Genomic DNA, 19,638 nt, shown 5'->3' with positions numbered 1-19,638 from the left:
CGTCGACTCGTTGCTATATCGCACTCCCATTTCTCGCGTCCTGCTCCGTCAGGTTGTGCGGCCTCTGTGAGCTCGTACTACTTCTACCATAGCCGGGATGGCTCAACACCGGCGGCTCTGCCTGTGGCATACGGCCCGCGCCGCTGGAACCCCCCTCGTCTTGTGCATCAACATTCTTCAACTCGTACGCCTCCTCCGGGCCCTTGCCCTTGGGGTCGGATGGCGAGCCGACCCACGGGCCCTCGGCTTCCGCTCCACGGCCGCCAACGGCGACGCCAATGTCCTCCGTGATACCCAGCGCCGCGAGGGGCATCTGCAGCTTCGGGTTGAGGTTGTCGTGGGCACTGACCGGGCTATTGAACTGGCTCGAATACGGCGAATAGAACCTGGGAAAGGACTTGTCCGTGTTGCCAGTCATGGGGGACTCGTCCCAGCCGCGGAGGGGCTGCTGGCTGAGAGGCGTATCATCCCAGCCCGCCCGCACATGCTGCTGGTTGGTGGCCGCCTCCGACATGTCAGCTCGTCTGGGACTGATCGGCGAGGGCCAGGTCTTCTGCGGGAACTGTGTTTCCAGGTTCCGTAGGAAGGCCTTTCGCTTCCGCTTGCCGTTCAGTATGATCGCGCATCCAATAACCGATATGAGGAGGACGAAGCCGCCAACGGCGATGCCGACTTTGGCGCCCAGGTTGAGGGGGCCTTGGTCGAACCAGGCCGGGTCGACCACGGCAGTCGGCGAAGGGGCGGTCACATTCACCCTGTCGTCAGAGAAGAGGGTCCCTTCCAAGCCGAGCACGATGCCTGGCTGGGGTCTTTGACGGCAGCCTGCCTGGAGTGCCGTCATAACTGCGGTCAACCATGTCAGTTTGGCCCCGTCTCGTCTGCGCTGCAGCCGCACATACAATTTGCCAAGTAGTACCTCTCCTCCGCTTGCAGGCACTCGGTGCAGCCCTGGAGGTCGAGAGGGTCTCCTGGCGGCCATCTCTCGCAGTATTCATAGCTCTGGTACTCTGTGGAGAGGTTTTTCCATCCGACGGAGTCCCGGAAGCCACCACAAGCTTTGCTAAGGGGAGTCAGTGCCACGCTGCGGCCTGCGCAGAGGTGATGGACAGGTGTGGCCTACCTCGTGACACAGGGCGTGTTGACGATGTTCTTATTCTCCGGGCGGCCAAATAAGCAGTACGATACCGTATATCGGAGGTTATCTGTGCGCGCGTCGAGAAAACACGGTGGTCAGCGCTTCGCGCGGTCGCGATAATGGGCCGCATAGGCGACTGAGGGGAAAGGAGGGGGGGGAAACGGCATACACAACATGGACTCCACGTCGCTCTTGTTGTCGCGGTGGAAGCTGCTCTGCAGCTCGCACTGCACGCAGCCCTGGAAGAGCTGGCCCGCCGGGCTCGCGTAGCTCTTCTCCGAGCAGACGAGGTCGGCCGGCGACGTCGAGTCGAGCACGTTGCCGCAGTTGGTCGAGCACGGCGACCCGGGCGCGACGAGGATGGCCTGCGCCGCCGGCAGCGCCAGGCTCACGGCGATGTCGAGAGACAGCCGCCGCATTATGGCCTATGGATTTTTTACCCCTTGTGTCTTTTGTTTCTGTGAAAACAAAAAAAAAGGATTGTTTGAAGCGTGCTGTGCCTGGGGCAGATGGTTCAAGAGAATGTCGCCCTCGGGCGGGAGACGACAAATGCCCCCAGCGTGCCAACTTGCATCTCACTCTATCGCATACAAGTGTGTATGTATTTTGTCGACCGAGGCGGGCTGCCAAGTGTTTTTTTTTTTCGCGACTGCCGACGATGCGATACACAAAGGTAGTTATAAGGCCCCGTGCAGGTGAGGTCTTTCTCTTCTTCAGCCGCCTGCCACCTAAGGGAGGGGGGGAAACTTGATGGTACGTTAGTAGTGCGAACGGGAGAGAGAAAAACAATCACTCAGCGTCGCAGACTGCTGCCAGCAAGTAGTGCGTCGCTGCTGGCTGAGCCAGCTGGCTGCAGGAGACGACCGGCCTCAGGACCGCATTCGCCGCCACCCCAGACGCCCCCAAATGGCTCCGCGGCGGCGGGATGTGATGTGATCTGCCAGAAGCCAGGGGGGGATGGGATGGGATAGCGCGGGTTGGACACAACAACATTAAGACAAGTCACGCAGATGGAGGCAAGCGTCCTCCCGTTCACCGGCAGCAGGGGTTTGGTTCGTGTCGGGGTTTCCTAGTACGTCGTACTGCGCACATTCTCCGCACTTCGGGCTGAAGCGCTTGTACCACGATCCGAACAGCGGCATGGGCATAAGGTACCGATTACAGTGTGCACCACGCCTCTGAATATTCCCCCAAGCATCCTCCTCCCAGCATCGCAAAATCGGGTCGCCACTCGCGGGCCGAAACCTCGCGCTCCGTCCCGTCTCTCGAGTCTTGGGCCACCACCACCACCACCACTCCCACTCCCACCACTGCCATCACCCTCACCACCATCAAGCATGCCACCCCAAAAGAACATCCTATCCCAAATCAGAGAAGCGAGCCTGCAAAACAGGCAAGTCCCGACGCCCCTTCACCGTGACCACCGCGCTGCAGTCCACTCGCCTTTCCTCGCGCGCCAATGCACCAGCAACCCCCCCCCCCCCCTACCCATCGCACAGCGGCCGCGGCCGTCCTGCTGGCCCCCATTGGCGAGCGTCAGCGTCCTCGGCGCTTAACTCCAAGCCACTCGACAGGGGCCACTGCCGACCTGGGGCCCATCCATCTCCAGTGGAGGTGCCTTGTGGCCCGCCAGTTGGGGGCCCCCCGCCCCCAACGCCAACAGGCTTGAGGCCGCCCCGCATCCGCCCCGTCCATCCGTCTGTCCCCTGCGTCTTCGTCTGGCGTTCTTCACCTCACAATCCCGTCCTCATCAACCGTCGACTGGCGTCACAGTTGAGACGGCCAGCCGTGTGGCTCCAGTGTTGCCGAGGGAGCTTCCGGACGCGCCCACGGCTGCCGCCACGGCCAGCCAACGGTCCAACTGACTGGGTTTGTCTGGGCCTTTGAGCTTGTTTGTTCACACGGGGAAATGTTTCATATCTCTCGCTGGGGGCATCATATTGCAGGGCTCTTGGTTGGAAACGAGTCGAGAACTCCTGTCGCCTTGTCGCGTGCTCTGAAGCGCCCATCGTGAAGCGCTTCAAGCGTTCCATCGCCGTTGGTGATATCCGTGAGCTGAATGCCGGTGCTTGCTTATCCCCAATATACACCAATTCCCCCACCCCCTTCACTTCCCTTATGGGGCACGATAAGTCAAATCCCCTGAACTCTGACCGCGGCGTATCATAGTTCCACTTGAAGCGCTCACCATGCGTCGCGAGGTACTTCATGGCATCGTGAGATCGTGTCGTTGGGGACATGGGATAATATCTAGAAGGGTGTATCCAAGACTACGCGTACAGCCACGGGCCCCAATGAGACAAGGGTATTGCCACAAACACCATATGACCTCTTTCCCCGTTCCCGGCCACCAGTGACGTGAAATGTATGTGATGCAAATTGCTTAGCCACACCGAAAGAGAAAAAGAGCGAAGCTGGCGAAGAGGCTGTAGGAAACAAATCACTTCGCTAGAAGCAAATGAAGGGTATAGAAAAAAAGGTCATAATCCGTCACATTCAGCTCGCTCCACTTCCACCACAGTGTCTCCGGATCCTATTCTTTCATGCAAGGTGTTTGGCAAAGTTCTCTCCAAAACAAAGTGTTGTGGCCAGACATGCAAAAATAAAACGGTCAGAGGCCGCTTCACTTACGCCAGCGTGCTGTGGCGCAGCTCCAAGCCCTGGAGCTTTGACTTGCCGGAGCATCGCGTTGACAGCTCTGTCATTTCCACTTCAGCACCCGGAGACAACTTGGTCTCGTATTCTTCGTCAGAGAACCTCATTGCCTTCGGAGTGGCTGCATTAAAAAAGGGAGGTGTGGCGGGCGACCGTCCCGAAGTGGAGATCGTTCGGGATGAGCTACGGCCGCTGCTCTCAGTGCGCGACGTCGAATCCAGTTCTCTGGGACCAATCCCGGTTGCATTTTGCGCGGCATCTCCAGCTCTACCCCGGCTTACGCTGTCATCACTTCCGGCGTCACTCCGAGGCTGCATTTCTTGCGTGTTGACAGAAGCAGCCGCGTCCGTAGGCGGGCTATTGCGCGGGGTTGCCTGTCCGCGAGCAGCCCCGGAGCGGGACGATTCGCCATTAACGTTGGAATCCGATCGTCTCCGTCCGTGGACTGGACAGTTTGGGCAGATGATGGCTTCAAATCTCTCAAACTCAACCATCTCTCTGTTATGAGAGTGGTGACGACGGGGTCGGTACCCAGACCCATGAGAATGGCCGCGATGAGCTCGTGTCGTGCTAGCTGTGCCGCCCCGAGGCTGAGTGTAGAAAGCTCTCGCAGCCACCGTGTCTACCGATGCTGTGCGGAAGGAACTCGACGTGGTCGGGTCCGATCGAGCAGGGGAGGTGGGGAGCGGCTGGGGCCCTGGCTGTCGGCCGCGACTGGCAGCACGAGATTCCGGTCTTCCAATCGGTATCATGCCTGGCGTGTGGGAGCGGTCAGCGCTTGAAGAACGACCAACATCATTCGCAGCTGAAAAGGATTTGCTACGGTGATGATGGCTCAAACGCGACAGGGGCCGCTGCTGGGTTCCAGATACCGGAGGCTGAACAGCAGACTTGCTGGCATCGTCACCGTCCAGAATGCTTGGGCTGACTCCGATCTGGATAGTCTGCTTGTCGTTGCGAAAGTCGGCGGCGTCGCTGGGACGGCTGCCGCTACAATTCCGCGATGAAGGCCGTTCAGGTACCGGCGTTGCGTTTGTCGAAGCGGCTCTCATCTTGCTCACCGACTCGGCTCGCTGGGAAATGTGCTCCAGATGCTGCGTTATAGCCGCAGTGACAGCGTGCTGGCTCATGGCAGAGTCAGATCGATCTTGGTTACGAGAGCGGCTGGCGTTTCGCGATTTGGGAGACGATGGTCGAGCAGGCATGCTGTCGCTCTTGGAAGCGCCCTTGGCAGTCCCTCTCGAAGACCCAGAGTTCTTCGTCTTATTGGATGACGTGTTTGATTGGGGCGACTGCGAGTTGCGCTGCCTCGTCTCCTGTGGTGTATGGGTGCTCTTCGCCCGGGCTTCTTCGAGCGACTTCTTCGCGTCGCGAGCGATTTCTTCAATCGTTGGCCATGGAAATGGATCGGCCTTTCTCCCAATCGGTGTTCCAGGCTGCCATCCTCCTACAGGGTTGGGGGTTCTCAGGAGAGTATCGGACGGTCTCCAGAACCAGCGTGGGGAAGCTGGTGAGGTGTCTTCAAATGGCGTCGTTGGACTGAAACCCTCGAGTGCCCGGGAGATTGTGACGTGGCCCCCGTAGATCCGTTTGTTGGGATGATACTTGCTGTCCGGGTAGCCGCTCAGTGGTGCGCCGCTGTGAGGATATGGCGTACTGTCTTCAGGCGGGCGTGGGTTCGATTTCACCGTTTGCACGGACGCTTCAGATTCGTCAGACCTCACTGACTGAACAGATCTCTCAGACCTTTCCGATGCGGCACTGATGGGATACAAGAGTGGAAGCGACTGCGGCGATTCCGGAATGATGAGTTTCGGTCGAATGGCCATAGGCGTTGGGCTGGGGGCTGACGGCGTGGGAATATCAGGCGATGTAGTCGAATCTTCGTTGGACATCAAGTCCGGGGGCGATGGTATGGTTATCGCCGGGGCCCTCCGCCTTTTCGACAAGGCTTCATGCTTCAAGTCGTCTGGAAGTTCAGGCAACGGCGGAATGGGGCACGATTTGTGAGCCGGGGACCGACCTCGGGTGCGGCGGTCCTTGGAGGACGACCGGCTGGACTTGTGCTCCTGGGTAGACTGCGAAGCACCCTCGCCGGTTGTCGGCTCTTCGCTGGATTTTCTCTTTCCTTCGGCGGGCTTGGGCTCGCCGGACCCTTTGCCCGACCCGGCATCTGATCTGCTGTGCTTGTCTGTGGGCTTCTCGAGGGAGCCGGCACTTTTGCTGGTGCCATCGGCCTCGGGTCGATACACAAGCTTTGCGTAGGGTGTGTCGTTGGTGTCCACAACCAGCAGCTCCTTCTCGCCTCTGCCCAACAGGCCGTAGACTTTGACCTCGCCGTCCTGAATGCCTATGACGGCACTCGTTCCTGCGTACGTTGCTTCATCTTCAGTGCCCGTCCTGTTGCAGAACACGACGATGATCTCATCCTGATTCTCGGAGCGGATGAGAGGCTCAAGTCGTGTGACCCAGTACGTCAACGTGTCCATGTCAGGCTCATTAGGCATGCGGCTGAACCATCGGCGATCCTCTCTCGTCATCCATGCCATGGAGACAATCACCAGGTTGGACTCGACTTCCAAGACATGAAATGCAAACTCAAAGGCATGCCAAGGGGCCTCGAATTTGTACGGGCTAGGGTAGAGGAGTTAGCAGTGTCAAAATAAAATAATTCGGCGCCAACCACCTACTTCAAGTCCATGCCTACAAGGTTCGGGTTAGCGGGGGGTTTGGTACAAGCCTCGATATAGACACTTACATATCCCTATCGATGTGTTCCCAAGCCCAGGGAGATAGCCATCGTAGAAACCACGGTTGCCTTCCAAGGCCCAGGTCTCGTCTGTGTAGTAGAGAAAAGACTTGCGGTAATTCGCAATGGTCTCGCCATCGCCATTGACTACAATGGCAGAGTTGTAGTACTCCGGACCCGTGGGCCATTTTGGAGAAACATCGACCTTTTCGGGATAGCCAACCGTCACATAGCAGTTGTACTTGAGGGCGATTGTGCGCGCCCAGAGCGATGTGATGCCCGAGCCAGAGGGTTCGAGGAAAGGCGTGATATCCTGCAGTGATTTGAAGTTGTACCCTGGAAAAGAGACGTCAGCTCGGTGTCCAGCACCGACGGCACATCGCGAGGACGATGCGACAGTCCCTAAGCGGCATTAAAAGTCCAGGAAACACGTACCGGAGAAAGCCAGCTCGGGTAAAACGAGAAGATCCAAATCGTCTGGATTTGCCTTTGATAACACAGAGTCGGCGCGGTTCAAGTTGTTGTCGACGTCTCCCACCTGGGGAGCGAACTGGAGGCAAGCGATCCGCATCGTGACGGTCGTAGAGCCAACGTCGACACGCGACAAGCCGAGCGACTGTATGCCTTTCCCCGTCCTCGGCCACTGAGCTGCGCGCTACACTGGGCGCCTTGGCAGCGGCACACTTCGCAAGGTCTCACAAGAGCACCCGACGCGCAAACGAACTAGACATAGAACAAAAACGCTGTACTGAAGCGATCACGACAGGACTGGTGACACGAGAGGCTGAAGAAATGCGAGAGTTTGCAAGAGTGGCGTTCGACAAGAAGATAAGGTGACAGTGGAGTGGGCTGCTGGCCCCAAATTAGCACCGAATCGTGATGGGCCGCACACACATGCTCTTCGTGGGAAGACAGCCGCCAGGAGGAGACATGCGGCCCAGCAAGTGAGCAAGCCTTTCTTCCGGGTTGGGTGCCCAGGGCAAGCAGAGGCGGCGGTTGACGTTGGACGTTTCCTCCCCCCGGGCTGGAGGCTGAGAGGTGGAGGGGCGGCCGGGGGTTCGAGGGTGCGGGGCCAAGCCAACCACAGATCGGCGTTAGGCGCTGGGCTGAGCGGCCTTGGGCTTGGGCTTCTGCGGGAGGGGGCGCGTCCCCTGTGTGTGTTTCCCAGCACTGGTCCCAACCCTGGCTCCTTGGAGCGATATACAGGTACCTACAGTATGGACGTACCCAGCTGGAAGGTACTGTACAGCACTACTAGGCATGTACTGTTGTGTCAAGGTTGGATGATCCAACGCTCATCCAAGTCACCAAAGTCGCCCAGCGTGGCTGACGCGCATGGATGGGGGAGGAGCCCTTCGCGCACTATCCTGCCTGGGGTCCGTCTTGCAGGTCGCACAGCGCAGCAGCCACTCAGCGTGTCGAACGCTTGCCAACAGCATCTGCAGGTGTGCATCTGTGATGGTCACCTTGCCTCGTTTGCGTGTGTAACCAGCATGCCCGTCCGCTCACGATGAGATGCTTGCGAGGCGAATCTCCCCGAGCGAGCCGCCTTCGGAGCTTCTTCTTGTATGGCCCGAACGGCCGCCCCAGATCCCCAACCCCCCAAGAATGCAGGGTTCTCCGGGGGCACGCCGTCGCGGAGCACATGGCATGGCTTGAAGAGGCCTCGTGCCTGGGCGGGCGGCCGAAGACGCCCTCGGGCTTGGCTGGCAGAACGTCGATGACGGCGTGGGCAGTCAACTTGCCTAACAACTACGAGCACACACTCACCACTGCAAATGAAAATGCCCGCCAACCCCCTCTTGACAGAACTTGGCGCCAAAGTCTACATAATCGCCGACACATTACAGTACGTCCTACTGTTGTCAGTCGATGCTCGACCAACACACTTTGACACACATGAATACAGCACAGTACTTCGTATTGCGGAGGCATCACGGCAAAGATGGAACCACATCACAACAGAGCGGGCCAGGACGACCGTCCACAAGCAGCCAAGTCAGTCAAGCTGCAGTACTGATCCCCTGACGAGCTTCGTCTGTCAGTCAGTCAGCAATGGCCTCACCGGCCCTCGCGTTTATTGGTCCCAGCCACGCGGTTCCGGCGGGTAGCCGTGGCAGCCATTCGCCAGCGTCCACGCGCGAACAGCACCGGCTTCCAATCATCACAGTCTCCGCCACACCAAGTCCGCTCCATGAAACGCTGTCACGCAGCTTTTCCCCAGCTTCCCAGGGCGGGCTCAGGGCGCACTGGCGGTGGCATGGTCTGCCTTGCTTGGGCGGCTGCAGAGTCCACAAGCACAGACTCCCAGCGGCCCAACTGGTGAGTGACGTGTGGTCAACCTGGCGGGTCGCTCCTCCCTGGCTGCCCGCTGCACTTGTCGGCTAACGGCAAGCCAGAAGTCAGGGGGAATACGGTCAGTGGTCACTGCCTCCGCAGACCCAACGAGGAGAGGCACGGCGATACGAGAGGTCACATCTGACGACCCCGCAATAATGACCCTATTGCCAAGCCAGCGCCGGAGATGTGTGGGTTTAAGCCGCCGCACAGCCCCAGACGGGAGGCTCAACTTGAACTCGACACGGCTTGTTGGTCGACAAGGAGTTGAGGCTTCGGCATCTTGTGGCCATGGCCCTCGCCGAGGACCATGCCAAGCGCCGATAACCGCATACGATGCTTTCCACGTGTTTCATCGACGCCGTGGCTCGCGGCGTTTGGGACTGCAAGCCGCATATCGCGCTTGCTAGGCGCTTGCAAGCGTCTCTCGATCCGCGTAAACGGGACCGAACGGCGGCATGTTTCTCAATATGAAGTCGCCTTTCCTGAAACGTCATCGACCAGTGCCCTCGTCAGGCTAACTCTGTTGATAAGTAGGCCAGGCTTCCATCGTCCGTGTCTCCTTTACATTCTTGCGGGGTGTCCCGCTCGCCATCCACTCTCTACCAGTGTCTCCTGTCCCTCATGCAAGGCTCAGACCGGTCCACAGCGGGTTCTTGGCAAGCAGCGAGGAGACATCCCATTTCATTTGTTTATACTTAGGTGAGCCCAACCACCTTGTCGATGCCAGGTGTTGCGAAGCGCAGTTCGTAACATGCCTCATTGCCTTGCACACTTGTGAAGGTATGGCTCTCATCACGGATGGCTGGGGATTGCTGGTCACGCAAGCCCGAAGGCACAGACCATCACTTCCCGTATAACTTAGTTCAGCCGGAGGACTACTAGGCATTTGGCACTCGCTCCTATATGCCATCCTGTGTCTCTATTTTGTGTCTCTACTGGTATCCCCCTACCCGGAGGTGGCAATAGTCGCCCACGGCGCGAGTCATATCCACCGTTGACTCTAAACGCATCATGCACAGCATACCGTCCCTCTTTCTGGAACTGCAAGATAGGATGCTCCATTTTCGTCTACGGCGTCTCTACGACTTTGCAGACGTGGCTTTTGTGCCATGTCGCTCCAGCATTTTGTTGCCAATTTTACTCAAGCATGTAGCAAGCGATCCACCGGGCAGGGAAGGTGCCAGGCAACATAATGTGCGACTGCCAAAAAGAAGGAAAGAAGGGAGAAAGAATTGAGAAGGAGAAGAGGAAGAAGAAGAGATCATAGTCTCAATAAATATCACTGCGGTCAGTACTGACATATCATCATCCATAATTCACAGTTTGTCCCTCTTATTCTTTACCACTAAGGAAGTATGTTGTAAATAGGCTTGGATCCACCGGGATCGTCAAGCGAACCGTCCCGAGTCAAGAAGGGTCATACTCCCGCCGCAGAAGAACTCGAGCAATTGCTGCATACCATCAGTTGGCAGTATTTGTCGAAGCTCGCTTTGACTCACTTCGGGTCATGGCATGGCGAGGGAAAACATGACAACTCTGGCAAGCACAGACCAGCTAGCAGCGATTCACGAACGGGTAATGCCTGTGCGTTCACCACCTGCTCAGGGATGGCGCGGGGAAGCTTCCCGGGCAGATAGCCGCGCAAGTGGGGGGGTGAGTGGGCCGCTAACCACGGCACTATGCCGTGGCATCATGCTTCCCGCAACCTTAGTACCTTATCCACAGCACTGTACAAAGTAGCTGATGAACGTCTGAAGTACAGAAACAAGGCAACGGTGTGGTGCTGGGGGAGCACGATGCGGCTCTTCTGTACTTCTCGAGCAGGCAATGCTGAGTCTGGCTGCCAGTTTCGGTGGCATGTGCCAGTAGGAGAAAAGCGGCATTTAATTCCCTACGAGCCGGGGGGGTTTACTGAGAGCGGCTAGGTGATCGTCCCTGTCTGTACCAACGATCATTTCAGCGCCAACGTCGACACGAAAATAATAAAGATCTTTATGATCAACGCAATCTCGCGATAAAAACAAGCTCCTTAAACGATTTCAGATTGACAATAAAGAAGAGCTTAGTGACGGTCACGAAAGAGAAAACGACGATAGCAAATAGGTCCAAAGGGAAAGACTCCATGCAGGGCGCAAGCACCGTCGCAAGAGTCACGCAGCAATACAATACGGAACGGGCGCGGCACAATACGACAAAAGAAGGAGTCATAGGCACGGTTCGAACGGTTCCGGTCTACCGCCTACGGTATACGAGTTTACTATGGCAATCGATTGTTATAGAACCGAGCAAGTTCATCATTTAAATAGGAAAGTCGCGAGGCAAGGCAGTCGCAACCGGGCAGCTAGGTAGCCGGCAACAGGTACGTAGGACGAGAGCCACGGCAGCAATAAAACACTCACGGCAGCAGAAATACTCATGGCAATGAGATAGTCATAGGAATAACATAGCCGCTATCCTAGTCCTAGCAATCAAGAAATCAACTTGCCCGACAATAACCCTCATCGACACTAAAAACGGTCACCCACTCGCTCTCAAGAACCCCCCCCCCCCCCCGGCGCCCGACGGTATCGAGTGGCTGGATCAGCTGTGTGGCCTCTCCAGGGCGGACTCCAGGAGCCTCCCGCCATGTTTTCTTCGCGAGGGCGGGCGCCATGGTGAAGAAGACCGCATGCCGGATTGCGAGCCTAGCACAGAGTATGCGACCAGGAAGGCATTCGTCGCTAGCGAAATCGTCCCTGGATAGCCCCTTCCTTGGTTCTCAACCTGGCCCCGTGCCTCCTTCCTCCGGCGCATGTGAGCGGGCAAATGCAGAAGGTGCAGGACCGCGACACGCGGACGGAAAATTGTCAGCCTGGACCCCGTACCGGTACTTCGGCGGCGATGGCACACAGCGTGCGAGCCGGTCCCGGTACAGAGGCACCTCCTCGTCAACAAGGCAGCGGGGGGTATACCTTCCAACTTATGGAGGGTGGGCACGACGACACGCAGAGCGCAAGCGCCCCGGTCAGGTAGTAGACGGGATGGATTCTGCACATCTGGGCGGATCTGCCTGTCGTACTGAGCTAAGGGGGCACCTTGTGCGAGGGTGACATGGCCTTTCCGCAGCGAGGCAGGACGGGGGAGGGTAGCATTGTCGGCTGGAGACAGGGCCGGATAGGCAGGCAGTGGCGCGTCGTTTCGTTTTTGACATGGATCTAATGGCTCCATCCGCGCCGCCACCCCACCACCTCGTCTGCCCTCTCTTGTCCTCTGCGCATACGACCGCGTCCGCCAGGCCATTCACAGCGAGGCCATTCCGCCTCACAGGGAGGCGATCCCGCTTGCTGGTCCGGCAGCCCGACCGCTTCCAGCCTCGCAATTGGTTCGTCCGGCAGGGAAATGGAAATGGCTTGCCTGGACGCGGCGTCTAGACGCTCCCGCACACACCTTCGGCCGCAACGGCCGCGGACGAACCACCTGCCGCTGCTGTCTCTCGCGCTGCCTCCGCCTGCCACCTCTCTTGCCGGCCCTGCCTTGACGTCTCCCTCGGACTCCTACCGGGCTGCTAATGCGAGTTAGGGGGTTGTTGGTCCCTCCGGTTCCTTTGCAGGACCGGTCGGCAAGGTTTCGAGCAGCAATCGTGCTGTGCCCCCCCGAGCATAGACAGCCCATGGCGAATCTGCGGCCGATGGGCCTGCATCCCCTCTGCCGTGGCCCCCACCGCATCACTGTCGTACAGATTGGGCTGGCCGTCTTAAAGCCACTATAGATCTGCGAAGCAGGCGCGTGAGCTTTGATCCTCTGTTCTCGGTCCCGGCAGCCTTCGTCTTTCCCCACGGTGATAGTTTTCTCAGTCGTGGCGGTTCGTCTTGAGGCAAGTCTCTGCTCTTGATGTAGGAACATTGGATCATGTTGTTCGAAAGACCACCCTCCGGCTGAGTTTGCTGCCCATGATGGGGCGTCCGTCGATCTTCGCCATCCCCCTCTGGCTTGCCTTTGGGCGAGTCATCGTCACCCTCGAGGTGACTCCTGGCTCGCACTGCGCCACTTCTTGCGTCGACTCGCCAGAAGGAAACCCCTTCAAGGCTTCAGACTCGACAATCAAGCCCAAGGACGTCAGCTGCAAAGACATTGATTACTCTACTACCGACGCTGGCATCAAGTTCAGGAAGTGCCTAGAGTGCTTGGGCACCAGCACCAAAGTCGACAAAGGCGAATCCGACCTCAAGTGGTACATATGTATGGTCCACCTAGCCTGGCATATAGGGCATGGCTTTTTCGCCTCGAGGCTGACCGGAATACCAGACAATTTACGATACACCCTTACTACGTGTCTCTTCTCCGAGCCCGAGGCACCACCAAATGGCACTGCCGGTTCCGCGTGCAACATCGAACGGGCATGCAAGCCGTTAAAGGCTCCCTTGACGGAGGGCGGAGTGAAGCCAGTGCCTCAAGATTACCTGGGGTTCTGCACCGCTCACGACGGGGCTTTCATGGGCTCGAATCTCGCTCCCTGTATCAGCTGTCTCCAAGCAACGAGTGGGGAGGCCTATCTCTCCAACTGTATGTTCGCTACCTGCGTTGACCTGCGTCTCTATGCTGACACATTGGTTCAGTCATGACAGCGCTCGAAGCTGGATGCAAGCAGGATCCCGCAGAGGGCAGTATCTTAGGCATTAGCGGCAGTGTCTTCTCAACCACCGCCATAAACATCACCGACCCTGCTGCCAAGAGCAAGGGCGACGACGGCAACGGTTTGGCCCCGAGTGCCATCGCCGGCATCGTTATTGGCGTGCTTCTCGTGTTTCTAGCCGCGATCGCGCTGTTCACGGTTCACTGGCGCCGGGAAAAGACCCTGGATGACTGGGACCGGAGGTACTACGGGAGCAGCTCTTGCTCTCCAGAGACCTACAGGTCGCGAAGCGGCGGTCTCATCATGTCCAACGCACAGCGGCGATACTATACCGGTAACGCGTTCGGCGACAAGGTGGCGCCGCCGTACACGGACTCGGGGGATTACTACGACCACTTGGAAGCCGAAATGCAGGCGTCTCGGCTGGCCAACGGCTCTGACACTCGCCTCTGCAAACAAGCCTCCTCGAGCGCCCTGCCGGCGCACCACGCATATAGGGGTCCGCTCTTTTCACGGGTCACCGGGCAGACGAGTCAAGGCAGCCAGGTCCGTCCTCCGTCGCCTCCGGCACCTATCCACAAGCCGGAGAGGACAAGTACACCAGACTCTTTTGCCGTGCAGCAGTACATCAACGCAGCTGAGACCTCTGCCCAGCTGGCAACTACATCTGCTTCCCAGCCTCCGAAACAGGAACCGCGTGTCAGTCGATCCGCCTTGATGCCTTCGATCCACCTACCGTCTCTCCCGAAGCTGCGCATACCCAAACTACGCAAGACCTCCGGTGTGAAGGCTCCTGAGACGTTCACACCGGGCGGGCTGCACCGCGGTCATGAAATGCACATCTCGCAGCCAGTACGGCAAGACGAACAACGCTTTCACGATAGACCGCTCGGCGGACCGGCCGTCACCGCCACCCAGCGGCCTGATATTGTGCAGCAAGATATCATATACTACGAGGGGGGCGATTATCGTGAAGTTCCTTTGCGGAGCGGCAAGAGTACGCTCTACGGATATTGAATGCACCAGGTAGTTGATCATGCGCGCCACCCCAGGGTATGGTGCTTGGGTTTATTTCAGAGATATGTTTCAGGTTGGGGCGTCGGGCAGGTTAGGTGTTCCGGCAGGCAACTTTCATCAATCATACATTCTCTCGCTATGAACGCTCTCCTACTGTGTTGTGTACATGATACTCTGCAACCATCATCAGCCCAGGCGCTGACCTGGGCCCCGCGTCCGCCATGAGTCGGGCAGCGGACCCCTTGAAGCGCCCGTGGTGCGGCCAGACGCCTGGTCGCTCGGGCGAGCACCACCACCACCTGTGACTCTTCCCTGAATCGATCCGGTGGCCTGGACAATCGTCGACAGCACCGCGGGGGTCGGAATGAGGTTGCTGCCGCCGCCGTACTCGGGCCAAACCCGAGTGAGGAACTCGAACAAGTGCCCGGCGACGAGCCCCTGAGCCTGCAGGAGCATGTTCATGACACCGCCGGGAAAGAGCAGGTTGATCAGGATCATGGCGTAGGGCATGAGCTGGGCAGGAATGGTGATGAACATGTAGCTGACTTTCATGCCGCGCTGATCCTGGGTCACGGTGTAGCAGATGGCCACTATGAGGGCCTGGAGGAAGGCAACGAAGCCGAAGCCGGTCAGGTAGTTGATGGTCTGAAGCCGGAGTCAGCCTCGAAATTCTCTACGAAAAAACAACATGCGTGCGTTTGCGAAAGTACTACTACTTCGTAGTAAAAACAGATTGCGAGAGGTGAAGAAATGTAGGGAGCTAAAAAACCACCCGAGTGAATGGGGATCACACGAGCCATCCATAAGACATCCCACCATGCCTACACCGCGACACCAGCCCTGAATGCGAATGATGGGCCGGCGCGAAGTGCAGGGGTACTCTTCCTCATTTCCAGGAACCGTGATAGTAGTAGAGGCATAACACTATCCGGGCAGATATATGAGGGGATCTTTGACAAAGGAACATGCATATTGGGGCTTGGGGCGGAACTGGACACGGGAACACGCGTGGAGGCTGGACGCAGGCAATGAGCTTACCATGATACTTCCGCCGACAAACATCAAATACCAGATGAGATCCTCCTTGCGGGGAAATCGCGGGTGGCCAACCTCCAGCTGGCTCAAGTACGAGTAGAGAAAGTATGTGTCAAAGAGCAGGCCGAGTTTGGGTCCGGTGATCAGGAACGCGGTTGCGAACCGCCATATCTGGGGCGGAAACATCCACAGGAAGCGTGGGGCCCAGACAAACCACCAGCCGGGGAGGAGACCGGTGTGGATGGCAAGGGATAAGGCAAATGTGGCAGTCGCCAGTGTCCTAGGGAGGAATCATCAGCAATGGCCCCAGCATATACACGCAAGAATATTCTTACCTGGACAGAGGCGGGAGCTGCCAGTAGCTCTCCAGAGACAGGTCCGCCATGATGCCGTTCAGGTCAAGAAAGCGGCGAGCGCGCACACAACTATGTGATTGCTGACAGAGGGCAAACGCAAGGAGGAAAGCAGGAATTCAATTTCGGGAACAGCTGGGCAGCTAGTCCAGAGCAGTATATGTCGGGCAAACCAAGGCAACAGAGCTTGCGTGGTCACCGGTGGTGTCGTCGTGTCATCTTCGCGAGGAAGAAGTGGCCACGAACCAGACAAGCAATCAGAGGAGGGAAAGAGTTTTGCTGCGTGTCCAGCCAGAGCGGAATAAAAGCCAGTGTTCTGTTCTAGAAACCTCCACTATTATGCCTCTATGGGGGCTGGAGCTCCCTAGCGGGGTACAGTGGGGGGTCGGAAAAGCACCTTCCATCCCAGCCGGGCGCTGCTCGAACGCGACGGGAGCTGCCTGGATGCCTGGGCAGAGCTGGACCTCCGCCCCGCAACGGCCTGTAGCGGCTGCGGGAGCCGGATTACCCTGCACCAAGCCAGAGAACCGCCAACCGCGAATGACGGAGACTCCAGCAACCACCCGAGGATCCCTGCTCGTTCGACAGGTCCTCGCTCACTGTATTCGGGTGACAAATCTCATCCCGATGGCTTTTTGAACGAGACTGCGTCAACTACCTGCTTATCCGAGGCCGTCGAACGGCGACGCATCTCACCTGCTCGAGCACCCGCAACGGTTTGTGACGTCTTCCGTCCCATCATGAAGACCCACGGCTCCCTCCAGGACGAGGAAGCCAACGCCGCCGCGTGGGAGGCTGGCAAAGGCGCGCTCCTCGGCGCCGCGAAATGGGGAGCCGGCGCGGCCATCCTTGGGGCGATTGGCTACGTCTGGTCTCCCATATACCGCAACACGACGGTGCAGTTTAAAGTGTAGGCGCGCTCACCCACTTGTTCAAGACGCGTAGTGAGGAAGGCGTCGTGCTCACGCGCGCAGATACCTGCAAATGTCCGGCATGGTTCTCGGCGGCATGATCGAGGCGGACTGGCGGCTGAGGCAGTACGAGTATCAGATGAGGATGCAGAGGAGGTGGCTCCGCGAAAAGGCCAAGTGGGAGCGCTACGAGCAAGAGTTCTCGGAAAAGAACGACAAGTAAGGACGCGGACATGTAACATTATCCATTCACGCAGCCGGGTCTTTGAGCCCCCAACGATACCGACACCTCGAGCCTAGATGTACAAGCCTGTACGCAGATTTCTAACAAGACCCTGCCAACTCCAACGCCAAGAAACATGCAACCGCTGCCACCAGCCGTGCCTCATTTTGTCGGCACGACAAACTTTTTTGGGTCCATGTTGATCTTGCACAGCCTGGCAACGCATCCGCTCAGCTGAAGGAGCGTCTGAACGCCTTCGAGAATCTTCATATGCGCGAAGCCAATCTCCTTGATAAACTCGAGCTTCGAGTGCTCGCTCAGCGTGGGGATCGTCTTGGTCACCTTGAACATGGTGCTGATGATGTCGTGGCTCGAGTAGCCGAGGTCCCACAGCTCGCGCAGCGTGTCCAGTGCCGAGTCCACGTTGCCCTCGTAGCACGCCTTGAGCATGGCCTGCACTTTGATCGGGTGCGGCGAGTCCACCACCTTGAAGACGTTGTCCCCGGAGACGAGGCCGAACCCCGCGTACGTTGACTGCAGGTTGTTGATGGCCTGCCGCATGTCACCCTCGGCACTAAAGACAAGGGCAGCCAGGCCGTCGTCGCTGTACTCGACCTTTTCGGCCTCGATGATCTGCATCAGCCGCTTGACGACCTGCGCGTCTGTGAGCTTCGCGTATCGGAGGATAGCGCATCGCGATTGCAGCGGCTCGATGATCTTGTTGGACTGGTTGCAGGCGAACGCGAATCTAGTCGTGTTGGAGTATATTTCCATTGTTCTTCGCAGCGCCTGCTGCGCGCCCGACGTCATGCTGTCGGCTTCATCAAGGATGACGAGCTTATGCCGGCCAGCGGGTAGGGTAACCTTTTTCTGCGCGAAACCCTTGATTCGATTCCGAACGACATCAATGCCTAAAAATGTCAGCGCATCCCCATCAGAATGGCCTAATGCGCGCACCTCGCTCGTCACTGGCGTTGAGCTCCAGCACGGCCTCCTTGTACGACTCTCCCAGCAGCTGTCGCGCCAGACACAGGACACTGGTCGTCTTGCCGATGCCGGGCATGCCCGAGATGATGACGTGCGGCATGTTGCCTTCCCTTGCGATAATTTTTAACCGCTCAATCGTCTCTGTGTTGCCGACCACATCGTCGAGGAAAACGGGCCGGTACTTTTCGACCCTGTCGCCGGTCAGTGAGGATTACGCGGGCGAGCGAGCACGCGTGCCGTACCATGGCAGCTCATAGTTGGTTGAGCCATTAGACGAGGCAGCGAGCGCTGCCTTGGAGGCGGCCGTTGAGGACTCGCCCTTTGCTTCGGCCTTGGCTGCGGGCATGGTGGCGGCGGCGACGGGTGGTGAAGAACTGATGAAGCCGGCGATCACTTTACGCGCCTCGGAAGACGCGTCTGGGCAGTCGCAGTGGGAGGTCCCGCACTTGACGTGGTCCGTGCACATGTCCGCCACCGCCTTGGGTGGTGGTGGGTGGCAGAAATGTCACTGGCGCCAACTTTTTTCTGCCCGCGCAGCGAGGCAATGGACCGTCAACCATCATCAGCCAAATTTCTATCGACTTATCGCAACACACGACGAGCGCGTCGTACGATCTCGCCTCTCTACCGATAAACTCCATTTTCTAGAAGCGAGCAGAAGGCGTTCCCACGCACCGGCGTCATGGGTGTGGCGAAGAAGACGAGAAAATTCGGACAGGTAAGCTTATCGATAAGCCTGTGACGGACTCGCAGGGCTCGTCTTCGAAGACGGCGAGGGCGAAGGCGGCGGCGGCGGCTAACCATTAGGCAGGTGAAGCGGTTAATCGGCCAGCGCGATGCCCGACTAAAGGCGAACAAGGAGAAGGCGGAGCTCGAGGCCAAGAACAAGGCCAAGAAGATGGCAGACGGCGAGCTCGTGCGTGATGCGCCGCAGATGCCGAGCAACATGTTCTTCCAGCACAACACGGCGCTCGTGCCGCCGTACAACGTCCTCGTCGACACGAATTTCCTCTCGCACACGGTGCAGCGTAAGCTGTCGCTGCTCGAGTCCATGATGGACTGCCTGTACGCCAAGTGCAACCCCATCATCACATCGTGCGTCATGGCCGAGTTGGAGAAGCTGGGGCCAAAGTACCGCCTCGCGCTGCGGGTGGCCAGGGACGAGCGGTGGCAGCGGCTTCAGTGCGACCACAAGGGCGTCTACGCCGACGACTGTCTCGTGGACCGCGTCAGCAAGAACAGGATATACATCGTGGGGACCAACGACAAGGCGCTCAAGCAGCGGTTACGCAAGATCCCCGGCGTGCCGCTCATGAGCGTCGCGCGAGGGAAATACGTGATTGAGCGGTTGCCGGGGGCCCCGGACTCATAGAATTCTGTATTGATAGAAATCAGCGACTCATTTTTTGTGACGGCATCGATGGGTATGGTGCTGCGGCTTTGTGAAGGGTGGGTGTGCTGCTTATGCTTCGCCATGGCACTGGAGCTTAGCGCCTATCACCGATGCTCACTGGCCTCGATGGAGCAAGGTGCGGCGGGCGGCTGAAGCCACGACACATAAGCGTAAGTAGGCAAGCTACAATAGGAACGTCCACTGCTTGTCTTGAATCTAATTTTTGCG

General features: G+C 58.2%; 7 protein-coding genes across 7 annotated transcripts; 3 read left to right on the top strand and 4 right to left on the bottom strand.

Annotated features, from left to right (window-relative positions):
* Window positions 1-13: 13 nt before the first annotated feature.
* JDV02_005189 (uncharacterized protein) lies at window positions 14-1,848 on the bottom strand (the record flags this gene model as incomplete). Its single annotated transcript, XM_047986459.1, has 4 exons — window positions 1,305-1,848; window positions 1,121-1,202; window positions 900-1,060; window positions 14-843 (listed from the first exon to the last, which is right to left on the bottom strand). Exons 1-4 carry the CDS (start codon window positions 1,552-1,554, stop codon window positions 14-16), a joined length of 1,323 nt encoding a protein of 440 aa, XP_047842441.1. The 5' UTR covers window positions 1,555-1,848.
* Window positions 1,849-3,762: 1,914 nt separating this feature from the next.
* On the bottom strand, window positions 3,763-7,217 carry JDV02_005188 (uncharacterized protein; the record flags this gene model as incomplete). Its single annotated transcript, XM_047986458.1, has 4 exons — window positions 6,975-7,217; window positions 6,549-6,875; window positions 6,481-6,493; window positions 3,763-6,424 (listed from the first exon to the last, which is right to left on the bottom strand). The coding sequence occupies exons 1-4, from the start codon at window positions 7,108-7,110 to the stop codon at window positions 3,763-3,765; spliced, it is 3,138 nt and encodes a 1,045-aa protein (XP_047842440.1). The 5' UTR covers window positions 7,111-7,217.
* A 4,909-nt stretch (window positions 7,218-12,126) lies between these two features.
* On the top strand, window positions 12,127-14,645 carry JDV02_005187 (uncharacterized protein). The gene is made up of 3 exons (XM_047986457.1): window positions 12,127-13,097; window positions 13,164-13,421; window positions 13,475-14,645. Exons 1-3 carry the CDS (start codon window positions 12,809-12,811, stop codon window positions 14,506-14,508), a joined length of 1,581 nt encoding a protein of 526 aa, XP_047842439.1. The 5' UTR covers window positions 12,127-12,808; the 3' UTR covers window positions 14,509-14,645.
* JDV02_005186 (uncharacterized protein) lies at window positions 14,615-16,160 on the bottom strand. The gene is made up of 3 exons (XM_047986456.1): window positions 15,879-16,160; window positions 15,547-15,823; window positions 14,615-15,153 (listed from the first exon to the last, which is right to left on the bottom strand). The coding sequence occupies exons 1-3, from the start codon at window positions 15,926-15,928 to the stop codon at window positions 14,695-14,697; spliced, it is 786 nt and encodes a 261-aa protein (XP_047842438.1). The 5' UTR covers window positions 15,929-16,160; the 3' UTR covers window positions 14,615-14,694.
* Window positions 16,161-16,420: 260 nt separating this feature from the next.
* On the top strand, window positions 16,421-17,152 carry JDV02_005185 (uncharacterized protein). Its single transcript, XM_047986455.1, has 2 exons — window positions 16,421-16,806; window positions 16,871-17,152. Exons 1-2 carry the CDS (start codon window positions 16,637-16,639, stop codon window positions 17,028-17,030), a joined length of 330 nt encoding a protein of 109 aa, XP_047842437.1. The 5' UTR covers window positions 16,421-16,636; the 3' UTR covers window positions 17,031-17,152.
* RFC4 (replication factor C subunit 4) lies at window positions 17,043-18,416 on the bottom strand. Its single transcript, XM_047986454.1, has 3 exons — window positions 18,260-18,416; window positions 17,988-18,208; window positions 17,043-17,941 (listed from the first exon to the last, which is right to left on the bottom strand). The coding sequence occupies exons 1-3, from the start codon at window positions 18,361-18,363 to the stop codon at window positions 17,193-17,195; spliced, it is 1,074 nt and encodes a 357-aa protein (XP_047842436.1). The 5' UTR covers window positions 18,364-18,416; the 3' UTR covers window positions 17,043-17,192.
* Window positions 18,417-18,535: 119 nt separating this feature from the next.
* Window positions 18,536-19,638, top strand: FCF1 (rRNA-processing protein fcf1). Its single transcript, XM_047986453.1, has 2 exons — window positions 18,536-18,735; window positions 18,829-19,638. Exons 1-2 carry the CDS (start codon window positions 18,700-18,702, stop codon window positions 19,387-19,389), a joined length of 597 nt encoding a protein of 198 aa, XP_047842435.1. The 5' UTR covers window positions 18,536-18,699; the 3' UTR covers window positions 19,390-19,638.

This window comes from Purpureocillium takamizusanense, chromosome 4, assembly GCF_022605165.1.
Source record: "Purpureocillium takamizusanense chromosome 4, complete sequence".
NCBI classification, from domain to species: Eukaryota; Fungi; Ascomycota; class Sordariomycetes; order Hypocreales; family Ophiocordycipitaceae; genus Purpureocillium; species Purpureocillium takamizusanense.
This window is presented reverse-complemented; position numbering and strand designations above follow the sequence as displayed.

Excerpts from the sequence above, each read along its gene's own strand:
- JDV02_005187 (XM_047986457.1), top strand. The coding sequence starts at position 12,809 with ATGATGGGGCGTCCGTCGATCTTCGCCATCCCCCTCTGGCTTGCCTTT. Across the intron at positions 13,098-13,163 it reads CGACCTCAAGTGGTACATAT|ACAATTTACGATACACCCTT; the intron begins GTATGGTCCACC and ends CCGGAATACCAG. Across the intron at positions 13,422-13,474 it reads GGAGGCCTATCTCTCCAACT|TCATGACAGCGCTCGAAGCT; the intron begins GTATGTTCGCTA and ends ACATTGGTTCAG.
- JDV02_005186 (XM_047986456.1), bottom strand. The coding sequence starts at position 15,928 with ATGGCGGACCTGTCTCTGGAGAGCTACTGGCAGCTCCCGCCTCTGTCC. Across the intron at positions 15,824-15,878 it reads CAGCTCCCGCCTCTGTCCAG|GACACTGGCGACTGCCACAT; the intron begins GTAAGAATATTC and ends ATTCCTCCCTAG. Across the intron at positions 15,154-15,546 it reads TTGTCGGCGGAAGTATCATG|ACCATCAACTACCTGACCGG; the intron begins GTAAGCTCATTG and ends CTCCGGCTTCAG.
- JDV02_005185 (XM_047986455.1), top strand. The coding sequence starts at position 16,637 with ATGAAGACCCACGGCTCCCTCCAGGACGAGGAAGCCAACGCCGCCGCG. Across the intron at positions 16,807-16,870 it reads ACGACGGTGCAGTTTAAAGT|ATACCTGCAAATGTCCGGCA; the intron begins GTAGGCGCGCTC and ends TCACGCGCGCAG.
- RFC4 (XM_047986454.1), bottom strand. The coding sequence starts at position 18,363 with ATGCCCGCAGCCAAGGCCGAAGCAAAGGGCGAGTCCTCAACGGCCGCC. Across the intron at positions 18,209-18,259 it reads ACCAACTATGAGCTGCCATG|GGTCGAAAAGTACCGGCCCG; the intron begins GTACGGCACGCG and ends GACCGGCGACAG. Across the intron at positions 17,942-17,987 it reads CAACGCCAGTGACGAGCGAG|GCATTGATGTCGTTCGGAAT; the intron begins GTGCGCGCATTA and ends TGACATTTTTAG.
- FCF1 (XM_047986453.1), top strand. The coding sequence starts at position 18,700 with ATGGGTGTGGCGAAGAAGACGAGAAAATTCGGACAG. Across the intron at positions 18,736-18,828 it reads AGACGAGAAAATTCGGACAG|GTGAAGCGGTTAATCGGCCA; the intron begins GTAAGCTTATCG and ends ACCATTAGGCAG.